The sequence below is a fragment of the Thalassophryne amazonica genome, chromosome 8 (assembly GCF_902500255.1).
Source record: "Thalassophryne amazonica chromosome 8, fThaAma1.1, whole genome shotgun sequence".
NCBI lineage: Eukaryota > Metazoa > Chordata > Actinopteri > Batrachoidiformes > Batrachoididae > Thalassophryne > Thalassophryne amazonica.
In genome coordinates, this window is record NC_047110.1 from 114,741,478 (window position 1) to 114,762,310 (window position 20,833).

The 20,833-nt window shown below is 43.7% G+C and overlaps 1 protein-coding gene across 1 annotated transcript in view; it reads left to right on the forward strand.

The window, feature by feature from the left end:
• The first annotated feature begins 2,286 nt into the window (after positions 1–2,286).
• lsp1a (lymphocyte specific protein 1 a) overlaps positions 2,287–20,833 on the forward strand; it is a 59,161-nt gene continuing 40,614 nt past the window's right edge. Inside the window, exons 1-2 of the mRNA XM_034177327.1 lie at positions 2,287–2,413; positions 16,268–16,414. Coding sequence (XP_034033218.1) covers positions 2,355–2,413; positions 16,268–16,414 — 206 coding nt within the window. The 5' untranslated portion in view covers positions 2,287–2,354. The remainder of the gene's footprint in view (positions 2,414–16,267; positions 16,415–20,833) is intronic.

Sequence of the window (20,833 nt, forward strand, 5' to 3'; positions counted from 1 at the left end):
CCATCACTTGACCCAGCTATCTTAGCTAATTATAGGCCAATCTCCAACCTTCCTTTTCTCTCAAAAATTCTTGAAAGGGTAGTTGTAAAACAGCTAACTGATCATCTGCAGAGGAATGGTCTATTTGAAGAGTTTCAGTCAGGTTTTAGAATTCATCATAGTACAGAAACAGCATTAGTGAAGGTTACAAATGATCTTCTTATGGCCTCGGACAGTGGACTCATCTCTGTGCTTGTTCTGTTAGACCTCAGTGCTGCTTTTGATACTGTTGACCATAAAATTTTATTACAGAGATTAGAGCATGCCATAGGTATTAAAGGCACTGCGCTGCGGTGGTTTGAATCATATTTGTCTAATAGATTACAATTTGTTCATGTAAATGGGGAATGTTCTTCACAGACTAAAGTTAATTATGGAGTTCCACAAGGTTCTGTGCTAGGACCAATTTTATTCACTTTATACATGCTTCCCTTAGGCAGTATTATTAGACGGTATTGCTTAAATTTTCATTGTTACGCAGATGATACCCAGCTTTATCTATCCATGAAGCCAGAGGACACACACCAATTAGCTAAACTGCAGGATTGTCTTACAGACATAAAGACATGGATGACCTCTAATTTCCTGCTTTTAAACTCAGATAAAACTGAAGTTATTGTACTTGGCCCCACAAATCTTAGAAACATGGTGTCTAACCAGATCCTTACTCTGGATGGCATTACCCTGACCTCTAGTAATACTGTGAGAAATCTTGGAGTCATTTTTGATCAGGATATGTCATTCAAAGCGCATATTAAACAAATATGTAGGACTGCTTTTTTGCATTTACGCAATATCTCTAAAATCAGAAAGGTCTTGTCTCAGAGTGATGCTGAAAAACTAATTCATGCATTTATTTCCTCTAGGCTGGACTATTGTAATTCATTATTATCAGGTTGTCCTAAAAGTTCCCTAAAAAGCCTTCAGTTAATTCAAAATGCTGCAGCTAGAGTACTGACGGGGACTAGAAGGAGAGAGCATATCTCACCCATATTGGCCTCTCTTCATTGGCTTCCTGTTAATTCTAGAATAGAATTTAAAATTCTTCTTCTTACTTATAAGGTTTTGAATAATCAGGTCCCATCTTATCTTAGGGACCTCATAGTACCATATCACCCCAATAGAGCGCTTCGCTCTCAGACTGCAGGCTTACTTGTAGTTCCTAGGGTTTGTAAGAGTAGAATGGGAGGCAGAGCCTTCAGCTTTCAGGCTCCTCTCCTGTGGAACCAGCTCCCAATTCAGATCAGGGAGACAGACACCCTCTCTACTTTTAAGATTAGGCTTAAAACTTTCCTTTTTGCTAAAGCTTATAGTTAGGGCTGGATCAGGTGACCCTGAACCATCCCTTAGTTATGCTGCTATAGACTTAGACTGCTGGGGGGTTCCCATGATGCACTGTTTCTTTCTCTTTTTGCTCTGTATGCACCACTCTGCATTTAATCATTAGTGATTGATCTCTGCTCCCCTCCACAGCATGTCTTTTTCTTGGTTCTCTCCCTCAGCCCCAACCAGTCCCAGCAGAAGACTGCCCCTCCCTGAGCCTGGTTCTGCTGGAGGTTTCTTCCTGTTAAAAGGGAGTTTTTCCTTCCCACTGTTGCCAAGTGCTTGCTCACAGGGGGTCGTTTTGACCGTTGGGGTTTTACATAATTATTGTATGGCCTTGCCTTACAATATAAAGCGCCTTGGGGCAACTGTTTGTTGTGATTTGGCGCTATATAAATAAAATTGATTGATTGATTGATTGATAGTTGACAAGCTGACTGACTGAGTTGGTGGTTGACTGACTGATTTACTTGCTGGTTGACTGAGTGACTGACTTAGTTGGTGGTTAACTAGCTGACTAACTGACTGAGTTAATTCATTGACTGACTTGCTGACTGCTTTTACTGGGATCTGTGGACTAATTTGAGACATTGAAATAGTGAAAAAGTCACATGTTGTTTTGTAAAAGTTCTAAATCTGATCCAGAATCAGGATCCTGAGTGAAACATTTTTTCAGACACTTCGAGGAGAGTTCATTGCTCAGAATCACGATTTTATCAAATACTTTTTCTTTTGTCTTCTTGCTTTATGATGTCATATGGCAGAGTGCTGTAGTTACTGCTGCTGTGCGTGTGCGCGCGGGTGTGAGTGAAATGTTTTGGGGCTGAATCATATTTCAGTCGTCAGGATTTACCACATAACGGAGACAGGCGGCGAGGCCACGCCCACTCGGAGCTCCTCAATGAAAAGCACATGCGGTGTGGGCGGGGCCGACATTTCTCACCAGCTTTGCAGGAGCGAAGGAGGACAAAGAGGAGAAGAAAGGAGGCAGCATGTCCAACGTTCTGCTGAGGAGGAACTCCAACAAACAGAGTTTACAGAACCTCATGAGGTACGCGCACCGCAGCACACGCACGCGCTGAAATCCACACTAGTTTTAAAGTTCTGATCTCATTCAGGTGATCGATCAGTTCGATGACGAGGCTCCGGATGTGGATTCTGTGTGTTTGTTTGAGGCGGCAGATTAATAAAATGGTCCTTAATCAGTGTGGTCAAAGCTACCTGTGGGTCACGTGACCATCGACAGGTGAGCTTCTGGATCAGAACCTGATCAGGACTGACGGGGGTCCGACTGTAAACCGGCAAATCAAACGCTACAAGTAGTTATATTTTTCCAGGTTTTGTGGATGTAGTTTGCAAAAGTAGATGAAGCGAATCCAACTTTTAGTTTTTACAGTGTGTTTGACGTGATGACGTCATAATGAAAAACGAACTGAGATATTTTACAACCTGAGATGATTTTAAATCGATTAGAGATAATTGGAAGATTGTCTGACAGTACTCAATAGTTACTCAACAGTTTCAGTTATTCACAAAACAATTTTAATTGACACACTTTTGTCCCAATGTTTTCATATGTTGAAACATTGAGCTAAAGCTAATAGTGATTACGTTTAATCGCAAAACAAACATGCTTCAATTTCAAAATGTCAATCGGAAAACACATTTATCTCCATGTCTTTCTTTTATCTCTGAAGGATTTTGACATTTATCCACCAGGGGGCAGATTAGCGCTCATTCATATGCGGAGTCTTGATGACTTTAGCATTTCTGATGTAGCTGTGACTGTAACGTCACGTGTGCTGTGACTGTAACGTCACGTGTGACGTCGCTGTTTCTTTTCAAAAAGGTTATTTTTATTTTCTTGATATCCTGGAAAAGCTTTTTTTTTCTTATTATTTCCCAGAACTTCTCCAATAATTACACCAGTCTCCAGTGTTAGACTGCCCCCTGTGGTCGATGTGGGTATTATCACAGGGTATGTGTGATGTTGCATGCTGTCGCATTGTTAAAAATAAGTTTGTATCAAACGTAATGTGTTAGTAGAAGGCGCTGTTTGTCTGCACACACTGTAGTTATGCATCACATAATCACGGTGGAGATGCGAAGAAAATGAATTTTACTGCCATTACGTGAACGCAGCTGCAGCATAATGCCCAGAAACACAGCAGGTAATATTTGGTATAGCACCACCTACAGGTCTGGAAGACTATGTGGGGTTTTTGTGCTCATGTCAAAATAGTACAATATTTTTTTTACTGCACCAGTTACTAGTTTTTACAGTTCCCCATTAAACAGAATTCTTTAAAAAGGCATAAATGTGTGAATGTTTGTGTAAATCCCAAGTATGAACCCCCCCCCGCCTAATCTTCTAAATGGGAACTGTGGGATTACTGGGACTGTTTCAGGTTGCCACCAGTGGGATTATTGGAGGTTTTAGGGGGATTTCAGTCGACCCGGCAGTAGTTAGTCACAAGAAATGTCACCTGAAAACATCTCGGCTTCCTTTGCTTTTCGAAATAACAGTAATTAAGAAAAAAAAGGCAGCACACAGGAAACTGAAAGCAGGAAACGTCCAAATATTAATCCTGAGGCTCCTGTCGACGGACGGGAGGTTCTGGGTTGATGCTGCTGAGGAAGTGGCGCCGTGACCTTTGAGGTGACGGGTCAGCTGAGACGCCCCTTTGTGTCGTGGTGCAGCTTCCTGTTGTCTGGGGTCGGGTTTCTGTTCCAGTCCTCAGTTTTGCACAGATCCCAAAATTTGCACCCGACTGGCCCGTGACAACCTGCCTGGAACCAACAAACATCAGTTAGCGTTCAACAAGTCAAACGTTGCTCTAAAATGGAGCAACTATGACGTAAAGTTGGCCAACAAGTACATCAGCAGCCTGGGTAACCTGATAATTCAGACATGTTCCCGTTGTGGAATTGGCTCCATATCTCGCGAGCAGTTACACTTGCTAGCTTGGTTAGTTAATATGTGGCTGTTTACTGTTAATAAAACCCAAAATAATTTAATACGTAGTTAATTTTTATATACTTGACGACGACACATGACAAAGTCACTATGTCACCAGACTTTGAGCTCCACCCACTTTACTGTCCAATTAGCCTTGTTGACGCGGCTAACGGCTCGTGACAGAAATGTTTTAATAAGAAGTCCAACTTTGACCCAAATGTGATTTTTCTCACCAGCCATGTTGAAGTAGAACCTGGAAGGTTTCCTGCGACTCATCTCGAGTCGGTGATGATGGGAGCCAGGATGGGCGGGGCCTTTAGGGTTGTTGGCCTGTAAGACCCGGGTGGTGCTTCTAGCCATGAGTAAAGGTTTGAGTCATTCTGAGAATGGAAGCAGATAACAGCTGGAGGAGGTGGAGCCTGGCTCTGATTCAGTAAACTCAGCAGATGGCATCAGTCTGAGCCGACAGCCAGATTACATCACTCCACGCACGCGGCATGACTCACAGGATGTTGCCGTCTCAGAGAAACCTGCTCCAGGACTCAGTTTTAAATTCAGGATTCAGTGACTGAATTCTCTGATTGGCTCAGAGAGCAGTCATGTGATGTCATACACATTTCTGTGTCAGCCCCTCCCCCCCTTGTTGTGGATGGACAAACATTTTGTTAATTAAAAACAAAACAAAAAACTCATCTTGATCTGTCTCTCAGCTCAGACCTTTTGTGGGTCCGTTTCTTTGCGTTGCTAATTTGTCAGTGTAGCAGCGGGTCGAAACCTGATGACAACCTGCGTCCCAAGATGATGGATGAAGATATTGCAGAAAGGTGCTGGATGTCTGGAGCTATATTAACGTGGTGGGCGTCCATGTTTTGGACGTGTAGTGGAACGGCGGGTTGTTGACGCGTGTCGGACCCTCTGTGATGTCGCCACCTGCTGTCCAGGCCTCAGTCTGCGACACTCGCAGGAGTCTGGATTAACATCTTCAGCAACATGTTTGTTGTTTGCGACTGTTGCTATGACATCACATTCAACATTTAGCAGAACAAAGATTGTCGCTGTTGTTGACGATAATGTTGATCATAAAATGTTTAACTTTTTACAGTTCAGACAAACAGATCATGGCTCCGCCCCTTCCTGTGGGTTCATTAAAGCATTTCTGTAGTTTCTTTCTGCTTTGACTGATCCTGTTCGCGTGCTGACAGACGGCTCGGCCGCGGAACACTAACCAGTTTTTTGGGGGGTGGGTGGGGGGCAGGGAGCATTGCAGCTGTTATTCAGGGAAGCGGGTTCGAGGCTATCATGCAGCGGGACTGTTTCTAATCAACACCATGTGATGTCATCCAGGTGGGCAGCGGCCCTGCTTCAAAACAAACACAGCTCTGACCTTTCACCTGTGAATCCCCCCCACCCCACACACACACACAGGAGGGGGCGCTCAGTGTTTGTGATACGCAGAGATAAGAGGTTGAGGAATGTTTGTGGGAGGGGGCGGAGTTGGTGGATGAGTGAAGGGGTGCTGACTCCTCCCCTTTCTCTGCAGGTTCTCTGTAAACACACACACTTCGACAGACCGACTTTATTAATCCCAAAGGAAATTATGCGTCGGTCTGTCGCTCTCATTCACACACGTTAAAAAAGTACATATAAAAAGTATCAATAAATAATACAGCACTATTAAAATCCGAGTCGCAGCAGAAGGAGTTTCAGGCACTGCACGGGATGCTTGCGGCTCACTTCTCCTGCTCCTGGCTGCATTATGCAGCCTGATGGTGTGAGGGACCAAAGAGTTCTTCAGTCTCTCAGAGGAGCTGCTCACTGAGAGGAATCTGATGCTCACGGAGCTTCTCTGGTGGGAGAAGACCGAGTTCAGCGGGTGGATCTGATTGGACAGGATCGCCCTGATCTTGGAGAACATCCTCTGCTCCACCACCTTCTCCACAGCGTCCAGACCCAGTCCAACCACAGAGCCTGTCTTCTTCATGAGCCGTTCAGCCTGAGAATGTCCTTATTCTTAGTCCTGCCCCCCCCCCCCCCCCAACACACAACACCATAAAAGGACACTGGACACAATGGACTAATACAACATGTCCAGAAGGTTCGGACTGACACTAAAAGAAGCCAGCCTTCTAAGAAAGTACGTCCTGCTCTGCCCCTTCTTCTACACAGCGTCCATGTTTGCTGTCCAGCTCAGCCTGGTGTCCAGCTGCAGGTACTTTAGATGGAAACCACCTCCACCTCCGAACCATCAATAATGACGGGCTGCACTCCGTTGAAAATCGAGCACCGCCTCCTTTGTCTTGGTGGTGTTCAGCAGGAGCTGATTCTGCTGACACCACCTCCCAAAATCCTCCACCAGGCCCCTGTACTCCCCCTCCTCACCCTCCCTAATAAAGGCCACAATTGCAGTGTCTTCAGAGAACTTCTGCATGTGACATGGACCTGAATTGTACTGAAAATCAGCAGTAAAGAGGGTGAAGAGAAGGGGTGAGAGCACTGTGCCCTGAGGAGCTCCAGTGCTGCAGGTCAGTGAGGAAGACCTACAGCCCCCCAGCATGAACAATCTGTGGCCTGTTGATCAGATAGTCTGAAATCCAGCCGACAAGGTGGGAGTCCACAGCCCCATGATGTTAAGTTTTTCCTGCAGGAGGCTGGGATGGATTTTATTAAGACTGGAGAAGTCAAAAAACAACATCCAGGTATGTAAGTGCACATTGTAGGAGGTAGAGAACAGCATCCTCAATTGGAGGGGGTCCCTCCCCATCTGTACCTGAGGTCACGCGAGCTGCAGGACCAGACGCTCCAGTGTTGTCATCACGTGTGACATGAACGTGACCAGCCTGTAGTCACTCAGCTCCTGAGGCCGACCCTTCTTTGGAACTGGAACAATGCAGGATGTTTTCCACAGTGAGGGACTCTCCCCACCCGCAGGGTCACGTTGAAAACGTGCTGTTGAGGGTCTTGCAGCTCAGCAGCACAGACCCTCAGGAGCCGTGGACAGACCTGGTCTGGACCTGCAGCCTTCCTAAGATGGAGATGTTGCAGCTCGTTAATCACCTGGTCCACCTTGATGGAAGGATGAGTCGAGACGGGAGCGGCAGTCACTTGTGAGAGAGAGAGAGAGAGACACATGGAGGAGAAGCACAGTGATGATGGTCAGAGGAGCCAGCAGGAGACTATGGGGGCAAGCAGGTGGTCAGGGGGGAACTGAACCCTGAACCGGTTTAAAAAAAAAAAGTGTTCAGCTCTCTGGAAGTCCAGTAACGGTCTTCAAACTCGACTCAAACATTTGAACCTTGTTTCAGTTTGTCCACCAGCGTTTGCGTCATACTCTGACCCTGATGGACCCAGTCCTCAGTCCACACCTGGACCACGCAGGGTCACAGCAACCCAATTCAAAACGAAAAACACTTCTCTAGTCTCACAGTGAAAACGCGTCTTTAGAACAGGATCTCAAACAACAACCCCAAAACCTACATGAACTCCAGGAACCACTGTCCCACATCCAGACTTTGTTGTTCCATGTGTCTTCTGACAAACTTCAACTGAGATTTCACATTTTTTCTTCATGAACTTTTATTTTTCCCCCTGAAGCTTGTGATTCTTTCACACTTCTCTTGGTGGCTTCCCTCACCGATCTCCTACATGCACAGTGATGATCTGTCAGCCCCTTATTTCATTTTTGTCCTTTTACTTTTTTTTATTTTGATCATGTTGTAGAGGTTTTATCCACTTTTAAAATTTTCCAGATTCTGGATCTGTGCGTAAAGTTGGACTGAGTCTTTCTGCTGAAATCTGAGGAAAGTAGAAAAACCTGGTCCCAGTCACAAAGAACAGAGTGTCATTTCTTGCTCGGGTTGATGATTTCTTTTACATGAATCAAGCAAAAACATTTTGAGTGATGTTCTGGAGATTTTTTTGTGGGGGGGGGGGGGGCATTCAGTTCTTCCAGGTGGGCCGTGTGCAGGTTCGAGGCCCAAACCTGCACACGGCCCCTCAGATCTGGTCTGTTGACTCGAGCCGGTGACTTTTGTCTGTGGTCTCGGCCTCGACTTGTTTCAGCGGTGACTTCATCTCTCAGACGTTTGGCTCCGCCTCCTCTCCCGGTGCTGTCATTACCGTGTCATCAGCACCATCTCTGAGAAGATCTTTAACGGTTTCTCTACTCGCCGTGACGACAGTAAAGAAGAAACCGAACCAGCAACATGAGGATTTTATCATCAAAATAGTCCCAAACACTCATTTTGACCAAATATGACACAATATATCTTTTCTATATAATAAACCTTTTTTTTTTTTTCTGCAACACAAAGTCCGTGAAAGGAGATAAAAGACCAGAGACAAATGTCGAGAAAAGCAGCTGCTTTTTATTTTGTCACACTACACCGTTTTTTGTTTCTGTCTCTCTCATTAAGTAGACACGTTTTAATGTGAGCTTCATTTGTTTTTACTCCCCAAACAGGCAACAGTTGGAGTTTTATTTGAGGGTTGTTGTTTTTTTTTTTAAAGCTACAAACCAAATACTGTTTTTCCTCTTTCGCCCTAACAAACACTTACATTTGTCCCTCAGAGAACATTGTGTCCACATATCAAGTTTTCGTTCTCATCTTTTATATAAAATTATCTAAGTGAACTCATCCCCAGATGTTTACACATTTTATAGTGTAAAAATGTCAAACTTATATATATATATATATATATATATATATATATATATATATATATATATAACCTCAACACAATAATTTACATCAGTGGTGCCAAAAGTATTCCAGGACAGGCCGAGAGGGGGCAGGTGTTCTGTACAACCAGGTGGTTTCACTGATGAACTCGACCCATCTGCTCAAAGTGATATTAATCAGTGAAACCACCTGGTTGTACAGAACACCTGCCCCCTCTCGGCCCGTCCTGGAATACTTTGGGCACCACTGATTTACATGAATGCATCAGTGATGACATTACTTACTACCATTAATCTGAAACACCACTTGATCACCGCCGTTAGAGAAATCAGTGGATACAAGAACAAGTTCAGTCGGCGGACTCTGTGATGCAGCGTAGTAGGACACAACTGCAGGATTCAGACGTGGATTCGATAGGGTTTAATGATAGTTCAGCCATTACAAGCAATCAGGCAGAAAACGGGGTCTAAAATACAGGCTGGTAGGTCCAAAGCACGGCAAGAAAAAACAGGAGTAGACACACTGATGGAACGCTCCAAAGAGGCACAAGGAACAACAACCTCATGACGAGGAGAGAGAAAAGGTGCAACTAATAAAGAGGGAGTGATTAGGAAGAAATGCAGGACAGGTATGGTGGAAGGATCTGGAATGGGGCGTGGCAAGCAGGAGGGAAACACCCAACACCAGACGAGAAATCCATCACACAAAACCCAACCATGAACAAAGACAGCAAATACAACAAAGGCAAAACACCGAACAAACCCCACAAGTCCAGTCGTGACATCGGTGAAATCGGTGATACACATACATACAGTTTGATAAAATGTGTCCTCACAAACTGCCTGTGCATGTTGGAGTCAGGTGAGGGAAGCCATCAAGGCAACAACTGAGTTCCATTTAAATTCTCAGCCCTGTTTTTCAAAAGTGACTCTAATAAATTTCACTTTAAATATCAATAGTGTATTTTTTCCCAGTTCTTTATGTAAGAAGAACCAAAGCTTTATTTTACTCATTTTGAATTTGAAAGTCACGTTGAAAATCAGGCCTGTGTCTGGGTCTCCACAAATGGACTCCATCTTGTTAAAAGACCACAAAGATGGCTCGCACAACACTTTTATACAATGCAGATGTTACAGTGGGTGTGGTTTAGTCTCACAATTTTACTGGCTCATCTACAACTTGCACGTGTGATGGAAGTGAAATTTAACTCTTTGTATGTTTAAACTTTAAACCAGATTTCAAGCATTTCTAAACAATCACAAAAGCAAATACTAGATCACTAACATAAAATAAGGAATTAGAACAGATATTATCTAACAATAGTGAGAATTAAAGCTGTTGTTTTGACTAATCAAAACTTATTCTGAAGAAGAAAATCAAATGGATTATTTAAATCTAATAATACTTAACTTTTGTTTTGTTTTTTTTCTAAATTCAAAGAAGCATAAATTAACCTGTTTTTCAGCATTTATTGTTTTATTTAGTATTTTGCGGTGTGACGTCACTGTGAGTGGTTTGTTCCAATTTTTTTCCCAAAAAACCAAAGAAAAGTTTTAAAAGGTTGCAAAAATTAAAAATGTATTTTTATTTTACATGTTGTTTATTAAAACCCCTCTGCGGGGTGTTACAGACTGTAGTTATTTACAGTAACCAGTCTGTCATCCTGGTTAATTTCCCCTCATCACTTCCTGCAGCTGTCACGGTGATTCGTGTGTTCTGCCTCATATGGCTCAAGGGCACTTTGTCAGCAGCGACACGCTCGGTCTTGCCCCTGATGTCACTTTACAGTCGAAGGTCTCTGTTCTGTGAAACTGACGTGATCCTGATTCAAGCTGCATCACCATTGTGCGGCTGTTACGTCAATCTTGAGCCCCCCCACTAATTTAAATGTCTCACCTCAGCTCAAACTAAGAGGATTATCGAAGGTTCTAATCTGTCACTGTTTGGACTCCCAACACTTTCAGGGGATTGAACCACTGACTTGTGACTCCAGTTTCATGAACACTTTGCTTCATATTGATTCTCATACACTTTGATCACAAAAATAACAAAAAGCCTGTCCATTTGTGAACCTGACAGGATACAGTAAAGTTCAGCTGTCCTGCTGCTGTGACTCCGCCCTCTAACACCAGCAGGATCTTGCCTTATCAGTGATTTGTGGGTCAGACAGACTCGACCCCGTGACCTCTGGAAATTCCTGCACTTCCTCCGTGGTCGTCCTCACCATCCGGCCCGCTCATCCTGTGGTACTGACAGGAAGTGGAAAGAGGAGGCGCGGGGGGGGGGGCAATGCTGAGTCAGACCAGATGACAAAACGAATTTAAAAATAAAGACATAATTACAAAAATACATAAAATATGGTAAATATTCAGGTCAGCTAGTGATTTTTATAAAAGGCATCAAAAATCAATAATGTCCTGATACTGATCAGATATTGATATCATGGCTGATGCTGATGTATCCTTCAAATAATTGATCTCCTGCTTCTGCTCAGACAGGAAGTTCAATAAAAATGTCCAATATAAACATGATAAACATGTCAAAGTGAAACGTGTCGGCAAGAAACGTGTCAAATAAAATAGAAATGTGTCGGCAAGAAACGTGTCAAAGAGAAACCATTCAATGAGGTGAAATATTTGTTTTATATAACGGCTAAAATAGATCCTTATCATTACTGTGAAAAATCTTGGAGTCATTTTTGATCAGGATATGTCATTCAAAGCGCATATTAAGCAAATATGTAGGACTGCTTTTTTGCATTTACGCAATATCTCTAAAATTAGAAAGGTCTTGTCTCAGAGTGATGCTGAAAAACTAATTCATGCATTTATTTCCTCTAGGCTGGACTATTGTAATTCATTATTATCAAGTTGTCCTAAAAGTTCCCTAAAAAGCCTTCAGTTAATTCAAAATGCTGCAGCTAGAGTACTGACGGGGACTAGAAGGAGAGAGCATATCTCACCCATATTGGCCTCTCTTCATTGGCTTCCTGTTAATTCTAGAATAGAATTTAAAATTCTTCTTCTTACTTATAAGGTTTTGAATAATCAGGTCCCATCTTATCTTAGGGACCTCATAGTACCATATCACCCCAATAGAGCGCTTCGCTCTCAGACTGCAGGCTTACTTGTAGTTCCTAGGGTTTGTAAGAGTAGAATGGGAGGCAGAGCCTTCAGCTTTCAGGCTCCTCTCCTGTGGAACCAGCTCCCAATTCAGATCAGGGAGACAGACACCCTCTCTACTTTTAAGATTAGGCTTAAAACTTTCCTTTTTGCTAAAGCTTATAGTTAGGGCTGGATCAGGTGACCCTGAACCATCCCTTAGTTATGCTGCTATAGACTTAAACTGCTGGGGGGTTCCCATGATGCACTGTTTCTTTCTCTTTTTGCTCTGTATGCACCACTCTGCATTTAATCATTAGTGATTGATCTCTGCTCTCTTCCACAGCATGTCTTTTTCCTGGTTCTCTCCCTCAGCCCCAACCAGTCCCAGCAGAAGACTGCCCCTCCCTGAGCCTGGTTCTGCTGGAGGTTTCTTCCTGTTAAAAGGGAGTTTTTCCTTCCCACTGTAGCCAAGTGCTTGCTCACAGGGGGTCGTTTTGACCGTTGGGGTTTTTCTGTAATTATTGTATGGCTTTGCCTTATAATATAAAGCGCCTTGGGGCAACTGTTTGTTGTGATTTGGTGCTATATAAAAAACTGATTGATTGATCATTTGATATTATATTAATTTATAAACAACAGAAAAAGGACTTACATTTTGCTGCTAAAGTCCAACACAAACTTTAAATAGGAATTTAAATTGTTAGTTCGGTGATGCTCATCACTGACTTCTTAATTCCATAAAAAAAGACTGTCAATGCAGCGCAGAAAATCACGTCAGAAATTAGTTCAGCTTTTCATTCTAACGTCCTGCTAACAGCCTCCAGACGGCTTACAGCGAGTGGATTTGTTTTGTGTGTGTATGCCCACACGCAGTGGTGGGCACAGTTCTGCTAATCCGCTAATTATCAAAGCTAATGTTTTCATTTTCAGATTATCTTTTCAGATAACTTTGAAAACCATCATCGGATCAATTATCTTCCGATAATTTTTAGACCGCTAATATATTATTGCAAGCTTAGTGAATAAAGCTTTAACATTTAATAAACTTTTTAAAAGTCTGTTACCAAATATTTTAGAGCCTACCTGTTAAATGTTTTGTAGTCAATATACAGTTCTGTCCTCTGCAGTAAGAGAACTGGTCACAGAAGACAAACAAAATGAGAGCAAAAAAAAGTTATTTAAATTAACATCACGGCTGAAGTTTTATAAAGTGAAGATATCAGCTGTATGTTTTAGTTTTAAAGTATTGCACTAATTTTAAAGGTTTTAGTGTGGACATGCTGTGTCCAGGTGCATTATGGGTAATCTCAGTACATTCACGACAGAAGAAATGCATTTGCGACGCTCTGATCAGGCTCCACACGGGCAACAGCATTAAACTCTTTGTATGTTGTGCCTAAAACACTCATAAATATATTCTCTGGGTTTATAGACGCTGTTATTGTGTTTGTTTTATGTACAATTGCCAGAAGAAGCTCAGGTTGCTTCTCCATTATTTTCAGTTGGAATCACTGTGAGCTGCACTCGCTTCCTGTTTGCTCTTTAACGTCAAGCTTATTGTCCTTTACAACACTGTTTGTCATCTTTGTTCCAGAGTAATATATATAAGATGTCTGAAATTCAGATTGCGTTTATTAAATTCCACGCAGCTTAAACGTAGCAGACACAGAATATTTATTTGGAATATTTGTTTTGGCAAGTTTTCAGTCTCTACTGCCATCTACTGGCCAATAGTGTTCATGGCAGTATTCGCCTTAAGTATTGAGATATTCCATAATCCTTTGTGCGTCAGAGAGTTGCTGCAACTGATGAAAAGAAATAAAAATGTACATTTTGGGTATAATGTTCATTTACACTTTTTGTCATGTTTCTGTCTGTGCTGTTTAAAATGCAGCAACTCTCTGGCACGCAAAGGATTATGGGTTAGGGTCTGAGCGTCTGGGCACCAGTAGATGGCAGTGTTCTATTTATTTTGACCCCGGTTATATCAGACGGTCTAATCACAACTTGACTTTCATCTTTTGCAAATGGCTTTTTTTTTTTTAAACAGATGAAAAAAATGGCATATTTTACAAAAGCACATTTACATGTAAACCAACACACATCACATTAACGTGTTTGTTTTTACATAGAATGAGTGAGTCATCCAATCAGTGTTAGTGGAGGCTCATTTTACCCATAATCCCTTCGGTGTGTGTTTGTTACAAAACTTCAGAATTAGTGCATGATTTAAAATTAAAAGTCATGTGTTATGTTTTAATTTTGTACAAATGACAGAATTGTCATTAATGTAGTTATTCTATCCAGAATAATTATAAATCAAAACCATATGTCAAAACTGCTTTATTTTCCAAGACCTCTGCCTCACGGTGCAACTGCTGTATGCGGTTAAGGAATAATGACTTTTTTTTTTTGTCACAACTAGCAAAAGGTCAGGCTTCTTTTGCTGTGGTAGGGTAAAATATGTAGTAAACAGGAGCTTCCTAAACAGGAGGAGGGGGCACAGCACACAAAGACAGAAGTGATTCATTGTTTGGGTTTGTGATTGTGGCGTTAAAACTCAATTTTGAAAGTTATCATTAGCTATAGCTTCTGATAAATTTTTTGGGTAGTTTATCGGTTTAGCTTTATAAAAGATAACTTTTCAGTTGCCCACCACTACCCGCATGCTCATAGTGTGTGTGTGTGTGTGTGTGTGTGTGCGTGTGCGTGCACAGAGTGCAATGGTACCAAGGGTATGGAACCAAATTGCACTCTAAATGCAATACAACACAAATGGGACAAATAATCCATGTCATGTGACATACAAAGCACCAATCAAATGACAAGGATCCACTCAGCCGTTATATAGTAACTTTTAGTTTGTCTAGGTGCTGTCAGAGGTCAAAAGTGAAGTGTCTGCTAAGACGGGATCCAGCAGATGTATTTGGTGGTGTGGCTTTATTGAGTTGCAGGTTTGAGATGAACAGATGTGGCACCAAGTCTCTGTGCGCCGCCACACGCCGACAGACGGACTCTGGAATCCGTCAGAAGTCCAGTCATCTGGAACCGTCCTCAGAAACCAGGACGTGTTAGAGGCTGGAGTCTGGACAGAGGACAAGAATCAGAAAGAGACTGGTATCAGCGGAGTGACGCCTCGTGTCCAGATAAATAAAGATTCAAGATGTTTGTCTTAAAGTCGATGATGTCACCGTGGCATGACGTGGAGAACACGTGTGTTTATCGTGGACATAAACAACAGGAATGCCGCCGCGCTCGACCCGAGTTTACTGGACAAATGTTCTCGCTGTGTTGAGAAAGTGCAGAGGATTATGGGAGAAGAGGATTAGTCAGAGTTTGTCTCTGATGGAGGACAGATGGTTCTCGTTTGGTTTTTATTGTTTTTAAAGAACAGCTGGAGGAGACGGAACTCTGTGATGGAAACGTTCTTCAGTTGAATGTTCAGACCTCGTTAACTCTGGAACTTCAGCCTGAATCTGTAAACACATTCTGCTTGTTTTAAAACTTTGTGTTCAGGGTCGTGGAACTGATGTTTGCTGAGGTTACTGAGACTCACTGGTCCTCAGAGATCTCACTGCTGCTGCCAGAACCAGATGGACTGAGTCACGTTTGTAACTGTAGGGGATCCACCAGGTCGGGTTGTTGGCCCCTTGTTTTAATTTAAAACATAAAATTGTTCGATAAAATACTGACACATGAAAATAAACACCGAAGTGAAGAACTTCAAAGGACTGATGGACCTGGTGGTCCTGTGGCGAGGCTGTTAGGACCACTGCCCCCTTTAGTGCTCTGTGTCACCAGGTTTGTATCGGGTGTCCTTCCCTAGATGACTGCAAGAAGACGCTAACAGGCATCATCATCGTCATCATCATCCGGTTTTAGTCTCGTGGAAGCACAATCGCTGCTGGCTCAGGAGGAGTTCTTTGACACATCTTGTTTTCCCTCCTGCTGGGACATTCCTGGATGCTGCAGGGGAGCGAGTGAGCCTGAAGCCTTGGACAGACCCAACTAGAGTCTCTGTTGGCTCATGGGACTCGTGATCGTTTCCCTGTTTTGAAGCTGTCGCGAGTCTCTGTGGTGTTGTAGTTTAATGCATGTCTGAGATGAGCAAGGACGACTTCTTTATCCTTTGCTAACGGGTTTGAGTCTTGTTTCCTCGACAGACTGACAGCTCAGAGGAGCATCGAGGATGCTGAGGAGGTGGAGCGGGAGCGCCGGCGAAGAGCTCGCGAGGCTTCACTGCGCATGAAGAGTGGCTCAGCGCCCGGAGAGTCGTCCCCGGAAAACGAAATGTCAGCCGAGGAAAACGCGTAAGTACGGACAGGAAACTGTAGCAGGAAGCTTCATTTACACAGGGAAGTGTTTCTGTACATTACTCTGACAAATTCAACACCAGGTGACTGATTTCTTACTGATTGTATTTTCTGGAGGTTAAATCACTTTTTTTTTCTGTATTATCAGTTCTTTGTAGTGTGTTTTGATTATTAGCAGTTTGATTCTTGGGAAGATCTGATATAAATCATTATAACTGTTATTGATAATGAATGTGATTATTTATTTATTTTATTTTATTTTTTTATTGCAGCTCCCCCCCCCCACCAAAACTACCAGAAAACAAACAAACTGACTTATATTCTGGAAATTATGGCGAGTTGCACCAAAATCTAAATTGCAGGACATTCAAATTAGTAAAAAAAACAATGATACTCTGGACAATGCTGTAAATATTCTGTGATATTAATGTGATGATGTGATGAGGATCCAGTGAGCCGCCCCGTCTGAAGGCGGCTGACCTCAGGCCGGTTCTTGGGCCTGGTTCTGGTTGTGGTTCTTCTCTGTAGGCCTTGGTGCCATCTGGCTGAACGTGGGAACGCAGGAAGAACAACATTATAACCATGTTACTTTTGACGCCGTGTGACTTCATGTTTTTCTTTCTGGTGATAAGTGATTTTTGTATTTAATTTTATGGTTTTTGTTCTGTGTCATGTTTCACAGCGGGGAGCATCTCAGCATGCCGCCACGTGTGCGTGGGTTGTGGGTAATGTTACATTTAGCTGACGGATGTCTGGTAAAATAAATATTTCCATGGAGAAAAGCTGCACACGTTCTTAAGTTACAGCTTCCTTCTTATGACATAACCTCCAAAGAATGTTTGTGAATGTTTGCAGCAGCTCAGGCCTTTTAATTGCGATGTGCTGCTCCAACACCTCTGCATGAAGCGGAGCCGCCGGAGCCGCCGGAGCCGCCGGAGCCGCCGGAGCCGCCGGAGCCGCCGGAGCCGCCGGAGCCGCCGGAGCCGCCGGAGCCTCTAATTTACAAACTTTCTTTGGAAAAGGCAGCAGTCAGGTCACAGTTCTCCCAAATGTCCTGAAGGCAGATAGTCCATGATGCTGTCACTGCAGAGAGGTCAAAGGTCAACTGCTGGCAGATTTTGACCCCATGGTGTTGGCTGACATTTCTGTACCTGTTCAGCTTCCGTATCAGCAGTCGTACTTGCAGATTGTGATGTTCAACCAATCAAGAGCGAGCTGATTCCAAAGTTAACCAATCACAAACCAACCACCAGGGGGCAGCATACGTCTCATGCTGCAGTAAGAGTTCAGTCTCTATCTTACCCATGTGCACACGCAGAGATTTTATTACTTTTTAATTTTTTTTTCTTGGGGGGGGGTCCTCCCTTTAACAGGGAGAAGCGTCCAGCAGATCGGACTCAGTGGGGTGCAGAGACCGTCAAAACCACACAGCCTGATTACATCCTGGAACACAGATTTAGCTTTTTGTTCTAAACGACACAAAATAATACAGATGAACAACCACGTGTCCTGAACCCGTCAGACGTCTGTGTGTATGAGGTCAAATTCGCTGATCTCTGATGCCTGGGAAGATCTTATGGAGTCATGATGTCAAAGGTCAGGGGTGCCTGATGATACTGATATCTGAAGGTCTTCGGGGTCCTGGTGCTTCCTGTCTTAGTGTGTAGTTGTGGGCTGGTTGTCTGCCTGAGCGGTTTCCGTCCAGGACTCTGTAGTGTGGAGGATCTGTTTGGTCCCAGAACTGAAATGGATTCATGTGCTGCAACAGACACAAAAGCAGAATTTTCTAAAATTCTGTTTGAAAAAAATTTGGTTGTGTTTGGACACCGTTTATCGCCGTCACCTGAAATGTCTGTGGTTGGACTTCAGGGCAAAAAAATTTACATTTCAAACAAACAGAAAAATCATCTGGAAGCTGAAGATCATGATTTTTGTTTCAGTTCCTGACGTCCGGATCTTCATTTGGATCGATCCCAAAACGCAGTCACATCTGTTCAGGACCACAGCCAACATTTCTTTATTTATTTTTTAAATTCTTGCTTGTCAGGGCTGACGAGCTGCTTAACGAAGGGGCCGAGACTCCCATCATGCATCAGGCTCCTCTTACTGATGGAGCGCCGTAATCACGCCTGGAATGTCTGTCAGATTCTTCCGTGCCAGGTTGTGGGAACAGAACAGTCTTTAAATCAGCAGGAGGAGCAGCTGGAGACGCTAATGGTCAAAACAAAAATGACGTTTCATCTCCAAACCAAAACCTTCTGCTGCCTTTTATACACGTCACATGTTTTTGGACATTAGTCACTTAAATAAAGCCATAAATTAAGACGATGGATATGGATTAGGGTCCTTTAGAGTTTAAAAAGAGTTCTTCACACTAAACTCTGCTCTTATCTTCACTTTTTACAATTTAAGTTCATGTACAATATCTTATAAAAAATACTTTATTTCAAAACTAAAAAAAAATGTAACTAGTCAACAAATAGTGAGACCCTTTGGCTGCTCCCATGTTTTCACTCGGGGTCACCACAGCAGATCCGAGGTGGCTCTATGTCTCTCTATAATTTAACACTCAATATGTTGATTTGGCACAAGTTTTACACCGGATGCCCTTACTTCCAACTCCACTGTGTAAATACATCTACTGATGCTACTGGACACATTGTCAGTGATGTTCCTGGAATCACTGAGTGTTTTGGGTCTTTCAGCATCATACACCCTCAACCAGGTGACCCAGCCAGGGCTGATCAGACCTCAGCTTGTGTCCAGATGGCTCCCTAGCTACCACAACTCCATGGTTCTCCTCTCTTGAGCCACAGCCATCTTGACGGCTTCTCTGTTGCTTCGATGGTATTGCGGATGGCTCCCCTCTTTCGCTCTCCTTCGATGTCTAAACTGGTTAAGGCTCTGACAAAGGAACGGGCAGCAAAACCTCTGCATCCGACCTCCACAAGGAGGCATCTCTCTCTCCTTCCAGCCTGCTGACAGTTGCTGTCCAGCCCTGCGTACTTGGAGAGCTTCCTCTCAAAAGCAAGCCATCTTCCCATGGAACTGTGAGCTCCAGTAGCACGACTTGTCTGGTTGACTCTGACACAAGGACAATGTCTGGTCGGAGGGTGGTGAAAGCATTGTGGTTGGGGAACTTCATCTGCCATTCGAGGTCCACCAGCAGCAGCCAGTCTCTAGCAGAGGTCAGAATACCTGCCTGCAATGTTCTGACCGGGCCTGCCTGCTCCCCAGCTCTGACAAAGGTGATGGATTTCTCGGAGGGACAGAACTGCTTTGCCCACACCAGTCCAGTGCTCATAGCTTCAGCGATGGTCTTAAGGACTTGGTCATGCCTCCACCAGTATCGTCCTTCTCCAAGTGCGGTTGTACAGCAGCTGAGGATGTGCTTTAAGGTATCTCTCTTGGAACACAATGGACATGCTGGTGTTTCTGCTGTGCCCATATGTGCAGGTTAGATGAGCTAGGAAGCACATCATACACTTCCTGGATGAGCAACTTAATGCGGTGTGGCTTGGCTTTCCAGATCTCAGACGAGGCCACCTTCCTCTCACCCGCGTTCTCCCACCTTGCCAAGCCCCCTGCTACCTCATTCCCACTTCCCTGCAGGTTCTTGTCTCCTCCACCATTGCTCTCACCCCCTCTTGAACAAGGTACCACTTCTCCTTCCCTCTGATGTTCAACTGGGAAGTTTCAGTTGGAAAGGATCCCAATCTGGCTCAACCTCTCATGACCACTCCCACCAGGCTCCTGAGACACAGCCTTGCCTCAGCCTCTTGGACAGCCTCCTCCGCCCTTCAATTCCTGCCCGTCGTCACCTGGATTCCAGCTTTGGACACCTTCAGATTGCTCGGGTCCCTGTATTGCACCACTTCTCTCGCTCTTGAAAACTTGAATTCTTCTTCCAAGGATTTGAAGGGGAGCTGAAGTTTGTTATTATGCCCATAGAGTGTGATGCTGCACAGGCTCTTTGGTAACACAAGTCATCTCTGGAGGTGCTTACTGACTTCTCTGGACAGAGTCTCTACTGTAGAGATTGGGACAGCACAGATGAGGAGGGGCCACAGTATCCTGAGAAGGATGCTATACTGGTAGACCCAGGTTTGTATTTTTCAGGTAGACCGGATTTGTCCACTGCCTTCAGCCAGCTATCCAACTCAACGCAGGTTGCCTGAATAGGTGCTGAGTCTCTCAGAGAGCTGTCAAAGAACTTGTCCAAACTCTTGACAGGCTTCTTTGTGATTTCTGGAATGGCTGTGCCTGCGATATTAAATTAGAACTTGTCCTCCACCTTTCGTTTCTTCAGCACCATGGATCTTGATTTGGCAGGTTTAAATTGCATCTGGGCCCACTCCATCATCTTCTCAGGATTTTCCACAGTCCTAGTAGGAGTTGAGGACAGTTCTTGTACAC